This window comes from Lithobates pipiens, unplaced genomic scaffold (assembly GCF_037356315.1).
Source record: "Lithobates pipiens isolate NorthernLeopardFrog02 unplaced genomic scaffold, aLitPip1_a1.2 Scaffold_8, whole genome shotgun sequence".
Taxonomy (NCBI): Eukaryota; Metazoa; Chordata; class Amphibia; order Anura; family Ranidae; genus Lithobates; species Lithobates pipiens.
The window spans coordinates 509,629,277-509,651,076 of NW_027507903.1; the positions used below are offsets into that span (position 1 = coordinate 509,629,277).

Genomic DNA, 21,800 nt, shown 5'->3' on the forward strand with positions numbered 1-21,800 from the left:
TGTCCTTTTCTGTGTACAGTTGTTTGTTGGCTATGTTTGGAGTGACTCAGTGGGAAGCATGGTCAGGAACCATTTTACTACAGTTCGGCGGCCATTTTCCCTGTGATTATGTCCTTTATACTGGATGCCCGGCGGCCATTTTGTTGTAGCCCAGCACAGTTTTTATGCTCAGCGCTGGTCCCTGAGGCTCAGAACAGCGTGTTTTTTTTCACTCAGAACACTTAACAGCTGACACAGGACACAGGCACTAGTAGCTGAACGGCACAGAACTCGGTCAGGGTGGTGAGTCCTGCGGTGAGGACCCCTCAGCCTGCAGCAGATAAGAGGGTGGGACTGTGCACCTGTCCTAAGTCCCCAAAGGTGGCAGACAGGGTGGGTCAGCATGGTTCCAGAAACTGATGTTTCTTCCCCCGAACTCCCGGCAATTGCAACTGGCTCATCTGCGTGCAGTGCAGTGCCTTTGGGCGCTTTGTCGGCGGTCCTTGATACGTTCATTGCCAGGATGGAAGTGGTGTGTGGGCGCAAAGGTGGTAAAAAGCAACCCCTGCACCCCCCCCCCCCCCCCTCGTCCTTTGGGGAGAGCTCTGACGCAGACTCGACCCCGCTGACGCTGGTGGCCCCTGCTCTGTCGTTTCAGATGACGCTGAACAGGACCGATCGGACAGTGAGGATGAGTCCCCGTCCGGGTCCACGCGTGACAAAGCACTAGTTGGAGCATTTATCACAGCTGTGCATGATACCATGAAGATTCAGGATACAGCAAATCCCTCTGTTGAGGTAGCGGCGCCTTTTGGATCCCGTAAGCCAGCCCGTACACATAAAGGTGTTTGCCTCAGAAGAGCACTGTTTTTGTTCCTGGACACTTGTGAGCTGGCACAGCGATAGCACGGCGCAGCACTCAGTCAGGGTGGCGAGTCCCGCGGTGGAGGCTCCTCAGTCTGTAGCAGCTAGAAGGGTGGGATTGAGCACCTTGTCTTAAGTCCCCAAAAGTGGCTGGCAGGGTGGGTCAGCATGGCGCCAGAAGCTGGCGTTTCTTCCCCAGATCTCCCTGCAATAGCAACCGGCTCACCTGCAAACAGTGCAGTGCCTTTGGACACTTTGTCAGCGGTCCTTGAAACGTTAGTTGCCAGGGTGCAACATGCGGGCTCAAGAGGGGAGCCCTGATTCAGACTCGGGGCCCCGTGGTGACTGGCGGCCCCTGTTCTAATGTGTCAGAGGATGCTGACCATGACCGTGAGGATGATTCCGGGTCCATGCAGGAAAAAGCGCTAGTTGGAGCACTTATCACCACTGTGCGTGATACCCTGAAAATACAGGATGCAGCAGTATCCTCTGCTGAGGTGGCGGTCCATTTTGGGTCCCGTAAGCCAGCCCGTACACCTAAGGTGTTTCCAAATCTGACTTATTTTGATAAGTTCATATACAAGGAATGGTGACGACGCAACTGACCTTTTCAATCCCAAAAAGTATGGCGATGCGTTACCCTTTTGAGGAGAGCCTTCTTAAAAAAAATGGTCGGCTCCTCCGGTCGTGGACCCCTCAGTATCCAGGTTAAATAAAGTAACCACGATCCCGGTAGAGGGGACTCCTGCGTTTAAGGACCCCACGGGCAGGAAGGCTGAGGCAGTGGCCCATTCCTTGTTTACGGTTGTGGGGTCAGCAATGCGACCAGTACGGGCCTCGGCACTTGTGTCACAGACACTTACTGAGTGGGCAAAACTTTTGCACCGCGAATTAGGGGGAGCAACAGGCTTCTCCTATCTGCGTGGAACTAGCAGACCAGTTAGTGCAAGGCCTTGAGTACGTTTGTGACGCGGCCCTGGATACCCTTTCTCTGTTTTTCAGAGCTTTAGTGTCAGCAGTGGTGCTGAGGTGCTTGCACGGACCAGGCATCTAAAAAAGCCCTGATGGATCTACCCTTCCTTGGTGAGCGGCACTTTGAGCCTCGTTGGATGACATCATGAAGAATGCCACAGGTGGGAAGAGTACCTTACTCCCACAGACCAGGAAGACGAAGGAGCCATGCCGTAGGCAAGGGCCCTCATTTTCCGCTCATAAGTGGCTTTTTCGTCCCCCCGGGCCTTCGGCTAAACGGCCCTAGCCCGACAGGATGACAAAAGCTCCTCTGGAACCGCAAACCTAATAAGCCTATGAGCAAAAGTGCTACCGCATGAAGGTTTGCCCCCGCCCGTCACACGGGTGGGGGGACACCTTCGGGAGTTTGCAGCCCGGTTGGCCTCTCGGCTGTCCGACCAATTGGTCTGCAAACTGATTTCCTCTGGCTACAAGATAGAGTTTCTCTCTTGGCCACCAAACAGATTCTTCCTCTCCAACATACCCTTACTCCTGGCTAGCTGGGAGGCCCTCATGAAGGCGGTAAGAGACCTGCTAAGTCACGGGTTGATAGTGCCTGTTCCGGCATCGGAAAGGTTCCAGGGGTTCTACTCCAATCTGTAGTCCCCAAAAAGGAAGGGATACGTCCAATCTTGGACCTAAAGGCCCTCAATTGCTTTGTGAAAGTACAGAGGTTCAGAATGGAGTCCGTTCACTCAGTAGTCGCTGCACTCCCATCAAGGGGTCTCCCTGGGGTCTTTGGGATCGCGATTGTAGGTTACCTAGACGATCTCCTCCTGAGAGCATCTTCCACCTCAGAATTAAAGGAGGATGTGGCGATCACCATGCAAACCCTGCAAGATTTTGGGTGGCTTTTGAACCTCAAAAAGTCGGTGCTTATACCGACTCAGCGTTTGAAGTACCTAGGCTTACTGCTGGACTCCAAGAAAACGAGAGTGTTTCTCCCTTCAGACAAGCTGCAGACTCAGAGCCGCGGTGAAACTATTGTTGAACCGCAGGTGGTCATCACTATGCTTCTGCATGCGAGTCCTGGGGCTCGTGGTGGCCTCCTTCGAGGCAGTGACGTTGACCCAGGGCCTCTGGTCAGGGGACGAATCCAAGTTGCCGATCAACGTGCTCGAACTACGAGCGATCAGGCTATGCCTCTCCACATGGTCGATGAGACTACAAGGGCGTCCGATCAGGATCCAGTCAGACAACGCCACAGAGTTGGCATATGTCAGTCATCAAGGAGGAACAAGAAGCTCAGCTGCGGCACCGGAGGTCGCTCACATCCTTCAGTGGGAAGAGCGACATATACCAGCCCTATCGGCTATTTACATCCCGGGAGTGGAAAACTGGTTGGCGGACTACCTAATTTTTCCAGATGTTGAACCCAGGAGAATCGGCGCTGCATCCCGTGGTGTTCAGGCTACTATGCCTGCGGTGGGGCACACCAGACGTGGATCTCCTGGCTTTCCGTCTCGATCGGAAGGTGCCGAGATTCGTATCCAGGACAAGAGATCCTTGGGCAGACGCGTTTGTAGCTCCGTGGGGTCGGTATCGACTGATCTACGCCTTTCCTCTGCAAAGCAAACGTGGAAGTAGCTTTAACGGAGTAGAGACCGAGGGGATTCCAGTAATTCTGATTGCCCCAGATTGGCCTTTGCGCCCCTGGTACGCTGACCTAGTACGCCTGGTTGCGGACGCTCCCTGGCGACTACCGATGCGAGAAGACCTTCTGTCTCAAGGTCTGATTCTCCATCCTGCTTTACCATCGCTGGTTTTAATGGCATGGCTGTTGAGAGCCAGGTGCTAAGGAACCAGGGCCTATCGGACTCGATGCTTTCAACTATGTTGAGATCACGGAAATCTTCTTCTCGAAAGATATTTCATCGTACCTGGAAGGCATACTTTTCTATGTGTGAGGAGAAAGGATGGTGTCCGTGCACCTATTCTGTTTCCAGGATCCTGCTGTTTCAGCAGCGAGGAGTAGACCAGAAATTGGCTTTAAGCACCATTAAAGGACAAATATCAGCCTTGGCGGTCTTTTTTCAGTGACCCCTGACATCTCACACTCTAGTGAGCACTTTGATCAGGGGGTCCATCATGTAGTTCCTCCAGTGCGTCCACTGTTACCCCACTGGGATCTGAACCTGGTGTTATCAGCGCTTCAGAAACCACCCTTTGAGAACATCCAGAGAAGTTCCCTTGACTCTTTCCCAGAAAGTGGTCTTTCTAGTGGCCATTACATCACCCGGGAGGGTTTCGAAACTGGCGGGCTTGTCTTGCAAGTCGCCTTATCTGGTTATTCAAAAGGATAAGGTGGTGTTGCGTTCCACATCAATGAAGACATTGTGTTACCATCTCTGTGTCCCAAATCGACACATCCTAAGGAGGTGGTCCGGGCTCTAAGGCCGCGTACACACGGGCGGACTGTCCGCCCAACTAGGTTTGTCAAACAGTTTGACAAACAGTCCGTTCAAAATTAGCATGAACGGACTTGACCACACACGACGAACGAACAGTCCGCTGAAAACTTGCGCGATGACGTGAACGGCACGTACGACGGGACGAGAAATTCGAAGTCCAATACACTGCAATGCAACCTTCGACGTGTAAATCCTTTCTGAGCATGCGCGGAACTTAGTTTGACGAACAAGCCTACACACGAGCGGACTGTTCGCTCAAACCAAGTTTCAGCGAACAGTCTTACGGAAATTCCGAAAAACTTTGTTCGTCAGACTGTCCGCTGAAACTGTCCGCTGAAGCCCACACACGAGCGGACTGTCCGCTGAAACACTGTTCAGCGGACAAAGTTAGGCGAACAGTCCGCCCGTGTGTACGCGGCCTAAGGGTGTGTTTGCCACGGCTCCCTTTCGGAAGTCAGACTTGTTGGTCGTTTCGGTAGCTGGTGCGAAAAAAGGTATAGTGGTTTTGTCTGCCATTTCCAGGTGGATCAGACAGATTCTGGTACAGGCCTACACCTTGAAGGGACAGGTGCCCCCCTTTCCTGTCACGGCCCATTCCACCAAGCCAGTTGGGACCTCTTGGGCTTTCCGACCTCAAGCGTCAGTAGCTCAAGCTCAAGGCCGTTGACACTTTTACCAAATTCTACAAAGTGGATGTAAGCACATCATCTGATGCCTGTTTTGGCCGCAAAGTTTTTCAGGTGGCCGTGTAATGTTGCAATTGCACTTATTTTTTTCAGTATAATGCACTGTTAGCCACACGTTCTGATGCGGCTAGATAAGGTGTTGACTCCCCTGTTAGGGAGCAGTCCTGGTTGTGGGTGAAGTTTTTTATGCTGTTTCCCACCCCTCGTTATGACACTGCTTGGGGACTTTCCTATGGTCAAGAATGATGGAGCTGTGTCAGTCAGTGAAAGAAAGTGATAATAGGATTTTTGTACTCACTGTAAAATCCTTTTCTCTGAAGTTCACTGACTGTCACAGCACCCTCCCCTCCTATTGATTACGTTATATTGCTTGTTGACGTACTGAAGCTGCAGGAAGCAGAGTGGGGGGTTGTTACTGAAGGGACCGCCCCTTGAGCGGAACTAGAAAGTTCTATTTTTGTACATGTGTAACATGTTCTGCCTAGTCCTCTCCTGAACGTGGTCAAGAAAAATGGAGCTGTGTCAGTCAGTGAACTTCAGAAAAAAAGGATTTTACGGTGAGTACAAAAAATCCTATTTTCTGAGTTAACAATATATACTGGAGCAGATTTTTTTTTTATTTGATTTTTTTTGCAAACGAGAGTTTAGTGGCACTTTAAACTGTCTTTCTCCTGAGAGGCACTGCATGTTTTTTTTCACAAATAAAATATAGGCTGAGAGCACTAAACTCTGCAATGTTAATACAGAATCATAGTTCCTTCAATGTGAGTAGCAGTCTGTCAAAGCCAATTCAGCGAGGCTTCATTTCATGAATCAATTATGCATCTGTTTGACAGGCATACGTGTAAACTGAGATGAAATCTACAAACGCACCATGTTACTAAATGGCTTCTACTTTACATATACTTTATATTCCCATCATATTGTGATAGAGATAATATATAACTCACCTCTAACAAGTTCATATCGTTTTGTTGGTGTTCCTTGTGCCACTGGCAGGGAAATATATTTTGTACTTTATGTACTTTGTACAGGACGTCGGAGGTATGTCCTGGGCAGCAGGTATATTTTCCCATTATTTGGGTTATGACACTTTTAAGGGTGACCATGAGAGACATTTTTTAACACTCAGGTTCTCTCCCATGAAGGGCAAGGATGGTTGTGGGGTAGTCTACCAGAGAGAGGACTGATTTACAGTATGCTCTGGATTGCTAAATCCTCATATGAGACCCGGAATTCGGAGGTACAGAGAGACTTTGGAATATTTGTTTAATGTATACAAAGTAATAAACATTTTATTTATTTATAACTGAACCCACAAAAGACAGGCGTGTAATATACTGTATTGTAGCTTACCTGTGCTCATGTGTATTGGCTGCATTCATTTTTTATTTTTTTTAGGTGTTTTTTCCTTTATTTTCACCTGGTGATCTAGCCATTAACAACACTTCATTGTCTACAATGACGGCACATACTAATAGTACTGTATCTATGGAGAAGTAGCATTCACACTAAAGAAAAATGTGCTGGGGCTGCAGAACACCTCCTCATCTCTATGGCTTAGAGGGGAGGTGTTCTGTGGTTCACAGAAGTGAACGCAGTAGGTTTAATAACGCTACTTGAGATTTCAGTGCAGCACAGCTAGGGTTAGCGTAAAGTTACTAGCTCAATGTGTTTCTTGCAGGATCAGCAGGTATTTTTTTGTACTTATTAAACATATGTAACAAAACCGGTTCAATGGTATATTTAACAGATTTAAGGGGATCAAATTAGAAATGTAATTTGTTACGGTTTACATACACATTAAGGCTGGGTTCACACCTATGTGTTTTTCAATGCTTTTTGCAGAAACGCACTACAGTTCATTTAACATGGTTTACTATGGGACATGTTCATAGCTATGCTTTTTTCAGCCACTGACTCTTTGGAAAGGGTCAGGGAAATTTTAAAAAGCAAAACGGTGCCTTTTTGGTTCAGTGGAATGGAGAAGCTGCAGTGCATTTTTGCCACGATTTTGTGTTTTTTTTTTTTTTAATCCACCCAACAACAAATTGACCAAGAAAAAAAAGCACAAAAAACACAAAAAGGAACTGCAGAAACAGATCAAAAAGCAAACTGCCTAGGTGTGAACCAAGCCTTATAGCTAATACATACAGTTTTAAAACTTGGGCCTCATGCACACAGGACTTTTTTTTTTTCTCCCCTGGTTGTTGCAGGAAAATAAGCAACCTAAAAACTTGCCGAAAAACGCATTTTTAACACACATTTATGAAAAAGTGTTTGGGCATTTATTCTATTAACCAGGATATTTATTTGCCTAGTGTTTAAAGGGTAAGCTCACCTTTACAGAAAAATCTGTAAGGTAAACTTACACAGAACGCCCTCTTCACCCGCCCTTTTTCTGCCCAAAAGCTCCTCTCCTGAATTCACAATGTTTGTTTTTGTTTTTTTTGTATTTTTTTGTTCAGCCTCAAATCGCTTCTATTATAATATGCCTGTAAATGCCAATGTGTTCATGCCCACAGTGGCTTGCATATTAGTGTTTTTACAGGTTGAACAAAAATAAAAGATGTCAAACGCCTATATAAGCAGTGTTTTTAATCTGTGTGCATGAGGCCTTAAAAATTTGTTGCGCAAAATAAAACATATAAATGTTTGCATAAGTATTCTATTTCATTAAGATTTAGGACTGGAGTTAACAATAGAAACAAGTCCCTTTTTAAAAGTATTAGGTTAGCAACACACACTTAGATATATATTGTATATGGCATTTGTCACATAGTAACTAAAAATTTTCTGTTAACTGACTCCTATTATATAGGATGAACAACGATTTCTCAGGTTAGTTGATGAAGCCTTATCTCGGCAGCAAGAATTTAAAAATCATCTGATTCATAAACAGTCAGAGGTCTCTCAAGCTCAGAAACTGGTTGAAGGAACACGAAAGAAGCTGATAAATATTAGCAGGTAACTGAAACACTTCATGAAAGGTATATTGGTTTGTAATAACGTTCAGAACTACAGTAAAAATCGTGGACTCCTTTTACATGTTTGTTACTGTTTTGCTGAAAAAGTCCTATTGAACACAGCGTTAAATTACTTAAAGCGGAGGTCCACCCTAAAATGGACCTCCGCTCATCGGATAATCCAGGTAACTGCACCCACTTCCGGGATAGCTGTCTGCGGAAAGGGGCGTAGATTACGCCCCTTTCCGCAACTGCCCGCCCCTTTGCGCAAGTGCCCCGCTGCCTGCTGGGAAACACACAGTTCCCAGAGGCAGCGGGGACCGTCCGGATTGCGCCACGCGGCTCGCGCATGTGCAGTAGGGAACCGGGAAATGAAGTTAATAAGCCTCCATTACAGAGAAATCACTCTTAGCCTAACTAATTTATTATTTTATGTACATGTAGTTTAAAACAATGAAACTGGTACTGCTCAAATGTCCCCCAAGCCTGTATCGGTCAGATCAGCATGTGGCTAGACTGGTGCAAGTCAGGATCGACTTATCAGGCTCCAGTAGACTTCAACAAAATGGCGGCTGTCTACACACAGATGCTGACTCTCTGTTGCAAGAGTGTGAATGGAATGGGTAAAAGATGGCTCCAGCTCCTATTCTCTACCTGTAGAGAACTCCTCAGACTTGTTTTGCCCTTTCTGGGATTTAATTGCAGAGGCTTAATCATTTTTATTTTACTTACGATTCTTCAACTACTTACTGTCTTCTAATAAAATAGAAGCACTGCAACCTTGGTAAAACCTTGGCAGCCATAGTCAAACTGCATGACTTGGGGATGGCCTGTAATATTGCTTTGGCCAGTGGATCTTGCTTGGGAGCTCAACACGGTACTTGGTACAACACGTGTATATTATAAAGGGGTTATAAAGGTCCAGAGCCGTGGTCCATCCCTATAGAACATAGACCCTGAAGACTTCTTTGGGGTTATGTCCTTCGTCTGAACCCTAGACACAAACACAAAAATTGGCTCGTTTACACTTTCTTCAAAATGTGGCATTGGGCATGCCTTTTTTTAAAGCAGTCGATGTCAATCAAAGAACTTGTGACTAAATAAAATGGTTACCTTACAGTTCCGTTCACAGGTTGTATGCTTTGCTGTGCTTCGCTTCAAAAATTATACCCCATGTCTATTTATGGGCCGGTTCACACATATGCGAGGACAGGGATCGCATTTGAATGCTCCACATTGCTGTATAGATCACATGCAATGTGAATTTCAGACATACAAACTGTATGGCTGAAATAGCATTCACACCAAAATGGTGCAGGACCATTTTTTGGGCCGCACTGAAATCAGACCGCATAGGTGTTCACACCTATGCAATCCTATTTTGCACCATTTGACAGTTCGCACTGCGATATGCAAACTGATCGGAGTGTGTCCTTAACTTCCTATTGACACCCGCATCAGTTCTCATAGGGCAGTGTGAACTGCCGGTGGGTGACGTGCAATGCGAATTCTCGTGTCGCATATGTGTGAATTTAGCCTAAAGGTGCTTCAAACGTCTCCAACGCCTGCAAAGAAGTCTTTGACAACTCTCACAGCACCTGGAGCTTTTATTCAGCTCCACTTTGTTTTGGAGGTTTTGCAGGTATACAAGATCCCAGGGTGCACTGGGAAACCAACAAGCAAATCGGAAAGATGTAATCAGCTGTTCCAGTTCATGTGTATATATCCTGGAGATATCTAGGGTGGAACAGCAGGAAGGTGAGCAGGGTCCAGATTGGAGTGGAGCAACTAGCAGACAGCACACATGGTGTGCAATAAGGGAATGCTGTAGCAGAAGGTGAGCAGGGCCTGGGGAGAGAGAGACAGAGGACTGAGCGGCAGAGGATTAGCAGAGCTAGGGGACCAGAGCAGGAGAAACTGGCAGATATCAAACATGGTGGGCAGGGACCAGAGAGAGATAGGAGGATCAGCAGAACTGGGGCTTACTACTGAATGGGGGATTATCAAATCTGGGGAAGCTACTGAGTTGGGGTATTGGCAGAGCTGGGGGTACTACTAAGTGGGGCATCGGCAGAGCTGGGGGTACTACTGTGCAAGAGATCTGCTGAACAAGGCTACTAATAAGCTGGGAATATGCTGAACAGAGGTCCTAATGAGCTGTGGATCTGCTGAGTGGGGTGCTACTGAGCCAGGGTTCTACTGGGCTCCTTTAAATCAAATAGAAAATCAAAACACAGCATTTGGCAAGCTTCAAAAAGCATGTGGAATCAGAAGGCGCTTTAATGTGTGTTGATGCAAGTGTAAATGAGCCCTAAGACATTCAAATTAGTGTACAAGCTAAAAAATATATATCATAGAGCATTATTGTATTATTTAGCACGAGATAAGAACTAACCATTCTTTCGAGTAATAACTCATAACATACCATTCATTTAGACCAGTGATTCTCAGCCGGGGTTCCATGGAACCCTAGGGTTCCTCCAGAGGGGTTACTAGGGGTTCCTTCAGCATTGGGCAATTTCTGCCTCTCAGATAAGTTCCCACTGACACCATCTTTTTAGCTATCTGCAAGGAGGTAATTCTTCCCAATGACCACAAGTGTTAAGACCATTCTTCCCACTGACCACCACCTTAATGTATCATGAGTTGTAGATTTCTAATTTTTAGCAGGGGGTTCCCTGAGACCGGAGAAACCCTTGTGTTTTTTCACCTAAAAAACTTCTGACAGTGACTAGCCACCCAACAAATCAGACTATACAGCCCAGACTCACAGCAGAGTATAGCATGTAGCATTTCTCACAAAGCCTGGTATATAGCATTTCTCATTGGTCTCCCCTTCTGCTTGAGTCTGTCGCATGGCTACTTAAAGTGTAAGTTCACCTTTACAGAAAAATCTGCAAGGTGAACTTACAAAGGCCCCCCTCCCATTTGTGCCGTGTCATCTGTGCCCATTAGTGCCATCTTATTTGTGCCCACCATTGCCGTTTCATCTGTGACCACCAGTTCCATGTCATATACATTACCTTCCTTCCTGTACCTTCCTTCCTGTATATATAGAGACCTTCCTCCATCATCACTGACTGCAGATATACATAATTTTCCCTGTATACAGCTATATATACAGTAACAGAACAAATGATGTTTGTAGTCAGAGTCTTCAAGCGGGAAATGTGATACTCCTAAGAACCAAGGCCTGAGGTATGCCTTGGCCTAACTGGTCAGTATGCCTGAAAAGAGGGCAAAAAGACACAAAATTTAGGTGAAGAAGGGAAGGTAATGAACCATCACAGATAAAGGTGTGCTCCCGGACGGCAGCAGTACGTATCCAGCAAGTAACCGGAAAGTATTCGCTGTGGCAAAAGAACACACCGACTCCCAGGCCCGGATTGGGACATAAAATAGGCCCGGGCATTCTAAGCTGAGCAGCCCATTAAAAAAAAAAAAAAAAAATTATAAATAATGGCAACCGGTTTCTCAATGTATTTTGGGGCCCCCCAACCGCTCTTAGACATTTAACATATAGCAGTAAGACTCAAAATCCGTTTACTGCAGAAGATCAGGCAGCAATTGCAATTGGTTGCCAGAGGATACAGCATATTATTACTGATCACTGACTGGTTGTTAGAGGTTACAACACATAATTTCTGCTTCCTCATTCATTGATGGAGGATACTGCACATTATTACTGCTCGCTGAGAAAAGTACGACAGGAGATGACCAGAGACTGCGGATCTAATACAGGAGATGACCAGAGCCTGCGGATCTAATACAGGTGATGACCAGAGACTGCAGATCTAATACAGGAGATGACCAGAGACTACAGATCTAATACAAGAGATGAACAGAGACTACAGATCTAATACAAGAGATGACCAGAGACTGCAGATCTATTACAGGAGATGACCAGAGACTGCAAATCTAATACAAGAGATGACCAGAGACTGCGGATCTATTACAGGAGATGACCAGAGACTGCGGATCTATTACAGCAGATAACCAGAGACTACAGATCTAATACAAGAGATGACCAGAGACTGCGGATCTATTACAGGAGATGACCAGAGACTGCGAATCTATTATCGGAGATGACCAGAGACTGCGGATCTAATACAGGAGATGACCAGAGACTGCGGATCTATTACAGGAGATGACCAGAGACTGCGGATTTAATACAGGAGATGACCAGAGACTGCGGATTTAATACAGGAGATGACCAGAGACTGCGGATTTAATACAGGAGATGACCAGAGACTGCGGATCTATTACAGGAGATGACCAGAGACTGCGGATTTAATACAGGAGATGACCAGAGACTGCGGATTTAATACAGGAGATGACCAGAGACTGCGGATTTAATACAGGAGATGACCAGAGACTGCGGATCTAATACAGGAGATGACCAGAGACTGTGGATCTATTACAGGAGATGACCAGAGACTGCAAATCTAATACAAGAGATGACCAGAGACTGCGGATCTATTACAGGAGATGACCAGAGACTGCAGATCTAATACAGGAGATGACCAGAGACTGCGGATTTAATACAGGAGATGACCAGAGACTGCGGATCTAATACAGGAGATGACCAGAGACTGTAAATCTAATACAGGATATGACCAGAGACTGTAAATCTAATACAGGAGATGACCAGAGACTGCGGATCTATTACAGGAGATGACCAGAGACTGCGGATCTAATACAGGAGATGACCAGAGACTACGGATCTAATACAAGAGATGACCAGAGACTGCGGATCAATTACAGGAGATGACCAGAGACTGCGGATGTATTACAGGAGATGACCAGAGACTGCGGATGTATTACAGGAGATGACCAGAGACTGCGGATCTAATACAGGAGATGACCAGAGACTGCGGATCTAATACAGGAGATGACCAGAGACTGCGGATCTAATACAGGAGATGACCAGAGACTGTGGATTTAATACAGGAGATGACTAGAGACTGCGGATTTAATACAGGAGATGACCAGAGACTGCGGATCTAATACAGGAGATGACCAGAGACTGCGGATCTAATACAGGAGATGACCAGAGACTGTGGATTTAATACAGGAGATGACTAGAGACTGCGGATTTAATACAGGAGATGACCAGAGACTGCGGATCTAATACAGGAGATGACCAGAGACTGCGGATCTATTACAGGAGATGACCAGAGACTGCGGATCTAATACAGGAGGTGACCAGTGTGAAAGGGATCTCTAAGAGAGACTGACCACTTTTATTTTTTATTAAGATCAGTTTTAGGCTGGGTTCGCACTGCTGCGACTATGAGAACCGGATGTGATTCGCACCGCACTGCAGTGCAAATCACATCCGATCTCTGTGCGATGCGAGTTCAGCCATACAGATAGTATGGCTGAATTCGCATCGCACCCGCCCCAAACTTGAACAGGACCCTTTTTTTGGTCCGCAGCAGAATCGGATCGCATGGGTGTTCATACCATGCGATCCGATCCCTGTCCGAGTTTGCAGATCGCACTGCGATATGCGAACTGATCGGCGCGTGTCATTAACGTTTCACTGACACTCCCAGCAGTTCGCATAGGGCAGTGCGAACTGCTGCCGGGAGGCATGCGATGCGGGAACCCGCCGCGCATTTGCGGCGTTCCCGCATCGCTGCAGTGTGAACACAGCCTAAAGCATTGCCAGGCATGAAAAAAAAAAAAAAACACTATCAGCCAAGAAAAAACACATTGGCAGGCATGATAAAAAAAAAAAAAAAAAAACATTGGCAGGCATGAAAAAAAAAACACATTGGCACAGGCATGATAAAAAAAAAAAAAACATTGGCAGGCATTGAAAAAAAAAAACATTGGCACAGGCATGATAAAAAAAAAAAAAAACATAAAAAAACATTGGCAGGCAATGAAAAAAACACATTGGCACAGGCATGATAAAAAAAAAAAACACACATTATCAGCAAAGATGCATAAAAAAATATACATATGAGGCAGGCAATATTGTCACTTACCTTTCTAGTTGCAGGTTCTTTTACGACAGTAAGAAGATGAGTTCTCCTCCAACTCCTCCCCCTTCGGTCACATGACCTCTTCTCTTCTTCATTTCCTCCAAAGGTGAAAGGCCGCGGAGGTGGCCGAGGAGATGGCTGTGGTGAGCGGCGCTGGCACAAGGAGAGTCCAGCCCGCAGCCCGCAAGTCTCTGCCAGTGCCAGAAATAAATGCGGCCGTCTCCGCGGAGTCGGCCGCGGGGCCGGCCGCGGAGGCGGCCGTGGAGCTAATGACTGGACCAGCTTCCCAATGATATGCGGCCCGGCGGTCCGCGGCCCACCGGGCAAATGCCCGGTGTGCCCTATGGCCAGTCCGGGCCTGCCGACTCCTGATGAGAAGGAACCCCCTATCGAACCTGCGACACTACCCCGAACCCAACTGAACATCCCCTGAAAGATTGAATTGAGCCTGATGTCCGCAACACCCAGACCCGAGAATGAACTGCTCGTGAAATGAGAGGATACGTGAGGGGAAAGGAACAAGGCCTGGCCCGAGGAACCCCTGCAAATGATAGCGAAATACCTCAATGAACACCAGTGAAATAGCCCAGAGACATACCCCCCCACCCCCCAAGAGGATAAGTGGCAAAAAAAAAAACACTAGTAGGAGTGCAAAAGCTGGATACCTGATGGATGTGATGGAGTAAGCAGAAAGGCCCATGTACCATGGCAATAATATTGTCAAACATGGAGAAACCATGCCGGACACAGGACCCCGGTCCCACCGTATACGATCGAACAGCTGAGTCAGAATCCTGAACCAAGGAGGGCCAGACTACCTCCTAGGGGAATAGACCCATGGCATGATACAGACATACCCAAGCCCCCCCCTACTTGGAACAAGCTGGGGATCGGAAAAAACGACTGGACTGATGTCCCCAAGTAGAACTTGGAGTTAGACAAGATCAGAGCCAAGAGTGGAATCCAGAATCATTATGACATCTGCCTAACCTACCACCCAAGGACCGTCACGGGGACGTGGCTTAGCACACACCCTGAGAGAGACTATACATCCCTGGGCGGTAACCAGGGCCTCAACACAACAGGACGTTAACTGAAGAAAAATGCGACTGCTTCTGACCCAAGGGTGATCCCAGTGGTGAAATGACATCAGCACCAATCAACTAGCCCCCAACAATAGCCGGGCTGAAAGAAGTGAGTGCAAGCACGGTTGATATCGGTATGGATGCCAAGACGGCCCAACCTGAAACACAAACTAGAGAAATGACAGACAACCAGACATGAGAACAACAATACCCCCCTACCTAACTAAGAATGAAACATGAGCAGAAAAGACAAGACCACTGCGCGTAAAATGAACCTGACGATGGTATACGGGCGAGAAGATTGCGGACAACAATCAATTAACAAACGAAAACCTCAGCCCGTATGGATCTATAGACGTGACAGATCCTGACGTGTGAGCCCTAGCTACCTGACCCAGGCACAAAACATGACACAGACACGATGGGACATGACAATCAACAAAGACAAAAGACTACCAGAGTATGCCATGAGTAAACGACGCCCCTCTGAGAAACTCTGAGACTGAAATACTATGACAGACATGCTGGCAGCAACACAAAGACAGAAACGCTGAGACAGAAACACAACACACCATGATGAAAAACACCATGACAGAAAACGCTGAAACTTAATGCTGATGCAGAAACGTAGAGACAGAACCAGGGGCAGAAACGCAATGACAGCAACAACCAAGACTGAAACGCTGAGGCATAAATGCAATGCCAGAAATCCTGGGGCAGAAATGCTATAACAGAAAAACGGAGACAGCGACGCAACAGCAGAATCCTGGCCAGAAATGCAATGCCCAAAAACACGCTGAGACTGAACGCTGAGACAGAAATGCAAAGACAGAAATCCTGAGGCAGAAACGCTATGACCGAAATGCTACGACTGAATGCCGAGCCAGAACACTGAGACTGAACGCTGAGCCAGAAAAAATTGGTGCAGAACACTATGACAGAAACACTGGGGTAGAAACGCAAAGACAGAAAAGCTTGGGCATAATGCTAGGACAGAAAAGCTGGGAAGCATGCTGGGGCGGCCCCCTGTGACAGACATGCTGGGGCGGACTACTGTGACCGAAATCCTGGGGTGAAACACTGACAGAAATCCAGGGGCAGAACGCTATGACAGAAATCCAGGGCAGAACACTATAACAGAAATCCAGGGGCAGAACGCTATGACAGAAATCCAGGGGCAGAACGCTATGACAGAAATCCAGGGGCAGAACGCTATGACAGAAATCCAGGGGCAGAACGCTATGACAGAAATCCAGGGGCAGAACGCTATGACAGAAATCCAGGGGCAGAACGCTATGACAGAAATCCAGGGGCAGAACGCTATGACAGAAATCCAGGGGCAGAACGCTATGACAGAAATCCAGGGGCAGAACGCTATGACAGAAATCCATGGACAGAACACTATGACAGAAATCCAGGGGCAGAACGCTATGACAGAAATCCAGGGGCAGAACGCTATGACAGAAATCCAGGGGCAGAACGCTATGACAGAAGTCCTGGGGCAGAACGCTATGACAGGCATCCAGGGGCAGAAACGCTATGACAGACATGCCGGACAGAACGCTATGACAGTAATGCTGGACAGAAAAACTGGACAGAACGCTATGACGGAAATGCTGGACGGAACGCTATGACGGAAATGCTGGACAGAACGCTGTGACGGAAATGCTGGACAGAACGCTGTGACGGAAATGCTGGACAGAACGCTGTGACGGAAATGCTGGACAGAACGCTGTGACGGAAACGCTGGACAGAACACTGTGACGGAAACGCTGTGACGGAAACGCTGGACAGAACGCCGTGACGGAAACGCTGGACAGAAACGCCGTGACGGAAACGCTGGACAGAACGCTGTGACGGAAACGCTGGACAGAACGCTGTGACGGAAACGTTGCACAGAACGCTGAGACGGAAATGTTGCTCAGAGCGCTGTGACGGAAATGTTGCACAGAGCGCTGTGACGGAAATGTTGCACAGAACGCTGTGACGGAAAAGCTGCACAGAACGCTGTTGCAGAAATGCTGGACTGAACGCTGTGACGGAAATGCTGGACAGAACGCTGTGACGGAAATGCTGGACAGAACGCTGTGACGGAAATGCTGGACAGAACGCTGTGACGGAAATGCTGGACAGAACGCTGTGACGGAAATGCTGGACAGAACGCTGTGACGGAAATGCTGGACAGAACGCTGTGACGGAAATGCTGGACAGAACGCTGTGACGGAAATGCTGGACAGAACGCTGTGACGGAAATGCTGGACAGAACGCTGTGACGGAAATGCTGGACAGAACGCTGTGACGGAAATGCTGGACAGAACGCTGTGACGGAAATGCTGGACAGAACGCTGTGACGGAAATGCTGGACAGAACGCTGTGACGGAAATGCTGGACAGAACGCTGTGACGGAAATGCTGGACAGAACGCTGTGACGGAAATGCTGGACAGAACGCTGTGACGGAAATGCTGGACAGAACGCTGTGACGGAAATGCTGGACAGAACGCTGTGACGGAAACGCTGTACAGAACGCTGTGACGGAAACGCTGTACAGAACGCTGTGACGGAAACGCTGGACAGAACGCTGTGACGGAAACGCTGGACAGAACGCTGTGACGGAAACGCTGGACAGAACGCTGTGACGGAAACGCTGGACAGAACGCTGTGACGGAAACGCTGGACAGAACGCTGTGACGGAAACGCTGGACAGAACGCTGTGACGGAAACGCTGGACAGAACGCTGTGACGGAAACGCTGGACAGAACGCTGTGACGGAAATGCTGGACTGAACGCAATGACGGAAAATGCTGAACAGAACGCCATGACGGAAAAAGCTGACTGAAAACAAGTGTAGATTTAATCTCTAAACACTTATGCTCTACGCGTCTAGTGTGATTATGGCGTTTATATTTCCTCTCCATACCCCTTGGAAGGTTCCTCTCTTATGCCATGTAGTGCATGGAAACCATACCATCCAATACAGTAGCATACCGTATATACTCGAGTATAGGCCGACCCGAATATAAGCCGAGGCCCCCAATTTACCCCCAAAAAACTGGGAAACTTATTGACTCGTGTATAAGCCGAGGGTGAGACATGCCTGTCCATCCCTGTGTGTCCGTCCATCCCTGTGTGTGTGTCCGTCCATCCCTGTGTGTGTGTCCGTCCATCCATCCCTGTGTGTGTGTCCGTCCATCCATCCCTGTGTGTGTGTCCATCCATCCATCCCTGTGTGTGTGTCCATCCATCCATCCCTGTGTGTGTGTCCATCCATCCATCCCTGTGTGTGTGTCCATCCATCCATCCCTGTGTGTGTGTCCATCCATCCATCCCTGTGTGTGTGTCCATCCATCCCTGTGTGTGTGTCCATCCATCCCTGTGTGTGTGTCCGTGCAGCCTTGTGTGTCCAGCCTACCTGTGTCCCGAGCCTCCGTCGTCCCGAGCCTCCGTCGTCCCGTGCCTCCGTCGTCCCGTGCCTCCGTCGTCCCGAGCCTCCGTCGTCCCGTGCCTCCGTCGTCCCGTGCCTCCGTCCCGTCCCGAGCCTCCGTCCTTCTGCCATGCCAGGATCGCCGCTCTTCGTCGGCGCCTCGGCGGCCATTCCTCTGTTCAAAAGCCGCGCCTCCGTCTGTGATAGGCGGAACACTCAATTTCCCAGCAGTCTGTGTTCCGCCTATCACGGACATCCTCTCATCCTCGTCCGTAGTATGAGGATGAGCGGATGTCCGTGATAGGCGGAACACTGACTGCTGGGAAATTGAGTGTTCCGCCTATCACAGACGGAGGCGCGGCTTTTGAATAGTAGAATGTCCGCCGTCTGTCTGCTCGACATGCTGATCGGGCAGGCAGACGGCGATGACTCGAGTATAAGCCGAGGGGGGCACTTTCAGCCTCAAAAAAGAGGCTGAAAATCTCGGCTTATACTCGAGTATATACGGTATGTAAGTAAAACCAAATATCATACTTGAATAATAAGCTTAGATAGAACCCTCCATGGTTATCTTGCCATCCTGTTTTATTTTATTTTTTATTATTTTATTTTTTTTCCTTACTTTTGGGGGGGGGGGGGAGAGAGAGACTGAGCCCAGGAAGTGGTGCGAGGAGATGGATGAACACCCTCCCCCCTCCATGAACGCCGGGTGGCTGCACACTGGCCACCCAGAGCTGAGGGGAGATCGTAAGGTGGAGGATGACCGCTCACCCCCCTCCCCCCGGTGGGAATACCGGGAGGAGGGGGCGGGCTGCCTGCAGGAGAGCTGAGGGGAGAGTGTGAGTGGATGACGGAAGGACAGCCGATCATCCCCCCCCCCCCCTCGCAAGAGTACAGAGAGATGCGGGGGGTTTGGCTGCAGGAGAGCAGAGGGGAGAGTATGGGTGAAGGACGGCCGATCACCCCCCCCCCCTCCCCCCGGCGGGAATACCGGGAGAAGCAGGCGGGCTGCCAGCATGAGAGCCGAGGGGAAAGTGTGGGTGAAGGACGGCCGATCACCCCCCCCCTCCCCCCCGCGGGAAACCAAGAGAAGTGGGCAGGCTGCAAGCAGGAGAGCTGAGGTGAAAGCGCAGGTGGAGGACGAAAATACGGCCGATCACCCCCCTCCCCCCGGCGGAAACACCGGGAGAAGCAGGGGAGCGGCCCCCCAGATCTGGTGGCGAAAGGCAGCTGGCACCCCCCCCCCCCCCCCCCACATGGAACACCGGGAGAAAGCAGGCGGACGCCCCCCACGTGGCGTTGGATCAGCTTAGGAGAAAAGCTGGCGGGCACGCCGATACCACACCCCACCCCTCCCCCACCGGGCACCCCGGGAGAACAGAAGGCAGAAGGGGATCAGAGTGAAGAGGGGGTGGGTGGCCGGCGGAGGGTATCCTCGGTAGTGCCTCGCACCCCCCCACCCCAACGTGACACGTGATTATCACTCAGCAAGAAGCCAGCAGTGTCGGCATCACCCAGAGATCCCGACAACAATGGCCCTGACGGAGGAGGAGGTTTAAATAGCCCTCTCAGGCTCCTCCTACAAATACAGGCTGGCCTATGGCCAGCCTTTTAACATATCTACAGTCAATGATGATTGAGCAAGGTGTATATTATTATTATTCAGGATTTATATAGCGTCAACAGTTTGCACAGCGCTTTACAACATGAGGGCAGACAGTACACTTACCATATAAATCAATACAGGAGGGACTAGAGGGCCCTGCTCGTTAGAGCTTACAATCTAGAAGGGAGGGTCAAGTTGAAACAAAAAAGGTAACAACTGTGGGGGATGAGCTGATGGAGAAAAGGAAAATACAGTTGTTAGGTGTGGGTAGGATAGGCTTCTCTGAAGAGAAGGGTTTTCAGAGATCACCTAAAAGCTAATAAAGTAGGAGATAGGCGGACAGATTGGGGTAGGGCATTCCATAGGATTGGAGAGGCTTTGGAAAAGTCCTGGAGGCGAGCATGGGAGGAGGAGATGAGGGAGGTAGAGAGCAAAGGGTCTTGAGAGGAACGAAGAGAACGAGTGGGTTGGTATTTAGAGACTAAGCTAGTGATGTAGCTGGGGGCAGAGTTGTGAATGGCTTTGTACGTAGTTGTAAGTATTTTAAATTTAATTCTTTGGCTGAGCAGAAGCCAGTGGAGGGATTGACAGAGAGGAGTAGCAGAGACCGAGCGATTGGTAAGGTGGATGATTCTGGCAGCAGCATTCATGATGGATTGAAGAGGTGATAGACTATGTAGAGGTAAGCCAATGAGAAGGGAGCTGCAGTAGTCGAGGCGAGAGATGACCAGCGAGTGAATTAAGAGCTTTGTTGTGTCATTGGTTAGAAAGGGGCATATTTTGGAGATGTTGCGGAGGTTGAGGCGGCAGGATATGGACAGTGATTGGATGTGTTGCTTGAAGGAGAGGTCAGAGTCCAGGACTACACCTAGAACCTTGGCATGTGGGGATGGGCTTATGGTTGTGCCATCAATTTGGACAGTGAGATCAGGAGAAGGGGCATATGGGGGATGAAAAATTACAAGTTCGGTTTTGGATAGATTGAGTTTGAGGAAGTGGTGTGACATCCAGTCACATCTGATAGTAAATTAGTGATAAGTGAGGAGACAGAGTGAATGAGCTGAGGGGTAGAGAAATAGATTTGGGTGTCGTCAGCGTAAAGGTGGTATTGGAAGCCATGGGAGGCTATCAGATGACCCAGGGAGGAAGTGTAGATTGAAAATGGGAGCGGTCCAAGAACAGAACCTTGGGGGACTCCAACAGAGAAAGGAAGAGCAGAGGAGGAAGTAGAGTTGTAAGAAACGGTAAAGGTGCGGTTGGATAAGTAGGAAGAGAACCAGCGAAGAGTACAGTCAAGGAGACCAAAGGTGTGGAGTTTTTTGAGGAGAAGGGGGTGGTCAACCGTGTCAAAGGCAGCAGAGAGGTCCAGGAGTACCGAATAATGTCGATTGGTTTTGGCCGTTAGTAGATCATTTGTTAGTTTTAGGAGAGCAGTTTCTGTGGAGTGTTGAGGACGAAATCCAGACTGAAGGGGATCAAGAAGGCTATTATCAGTGAGGTGGACGCTCAGTCGGTTGTAGACCAGACGTTCAAGGAGTTTGGATAAGAAGGGGATATATATACAGGAAGGAAGAAGGTGTGGGTATATATACTGTAGCTGTATACGCATATTGTGAGTACATCTGTCCTGGGTATTGTATAGCTATATACACCTACCTTCTTCCTTCCTATATACAGGAGAGATGTACTCACAATGTCTGTATATAGTGTATACAGCTAGCTATATATACACACATGACATCCAGGCACACAGGGGTCTCTTAATGAGTGTAGTCCC

General features: G+C 48.4%; 1 protein-coding gene across 1 annotated transcript in view; it reads left to right on the plus strand.

Moving 5' to 3' along the window:
* Window positions 1–21,800, plus strand: part of SMC1B (structural maintenance of chromosomes 1B) — a 255,680-nt gene that overhangs the window by 189,041 nt on the left and 44,839 nt on the right. The window contains exon 17 of the mRNA XM_077469356.1: window positions 7,773–7,918. Coding sequence (XP_077325482.1) covers window positions 7,773–7,918 — 146 coding nt within the window. The remainder of the gene's footprint in view (window positions 1–7,772; window positions 7,919–21,800) is intronic.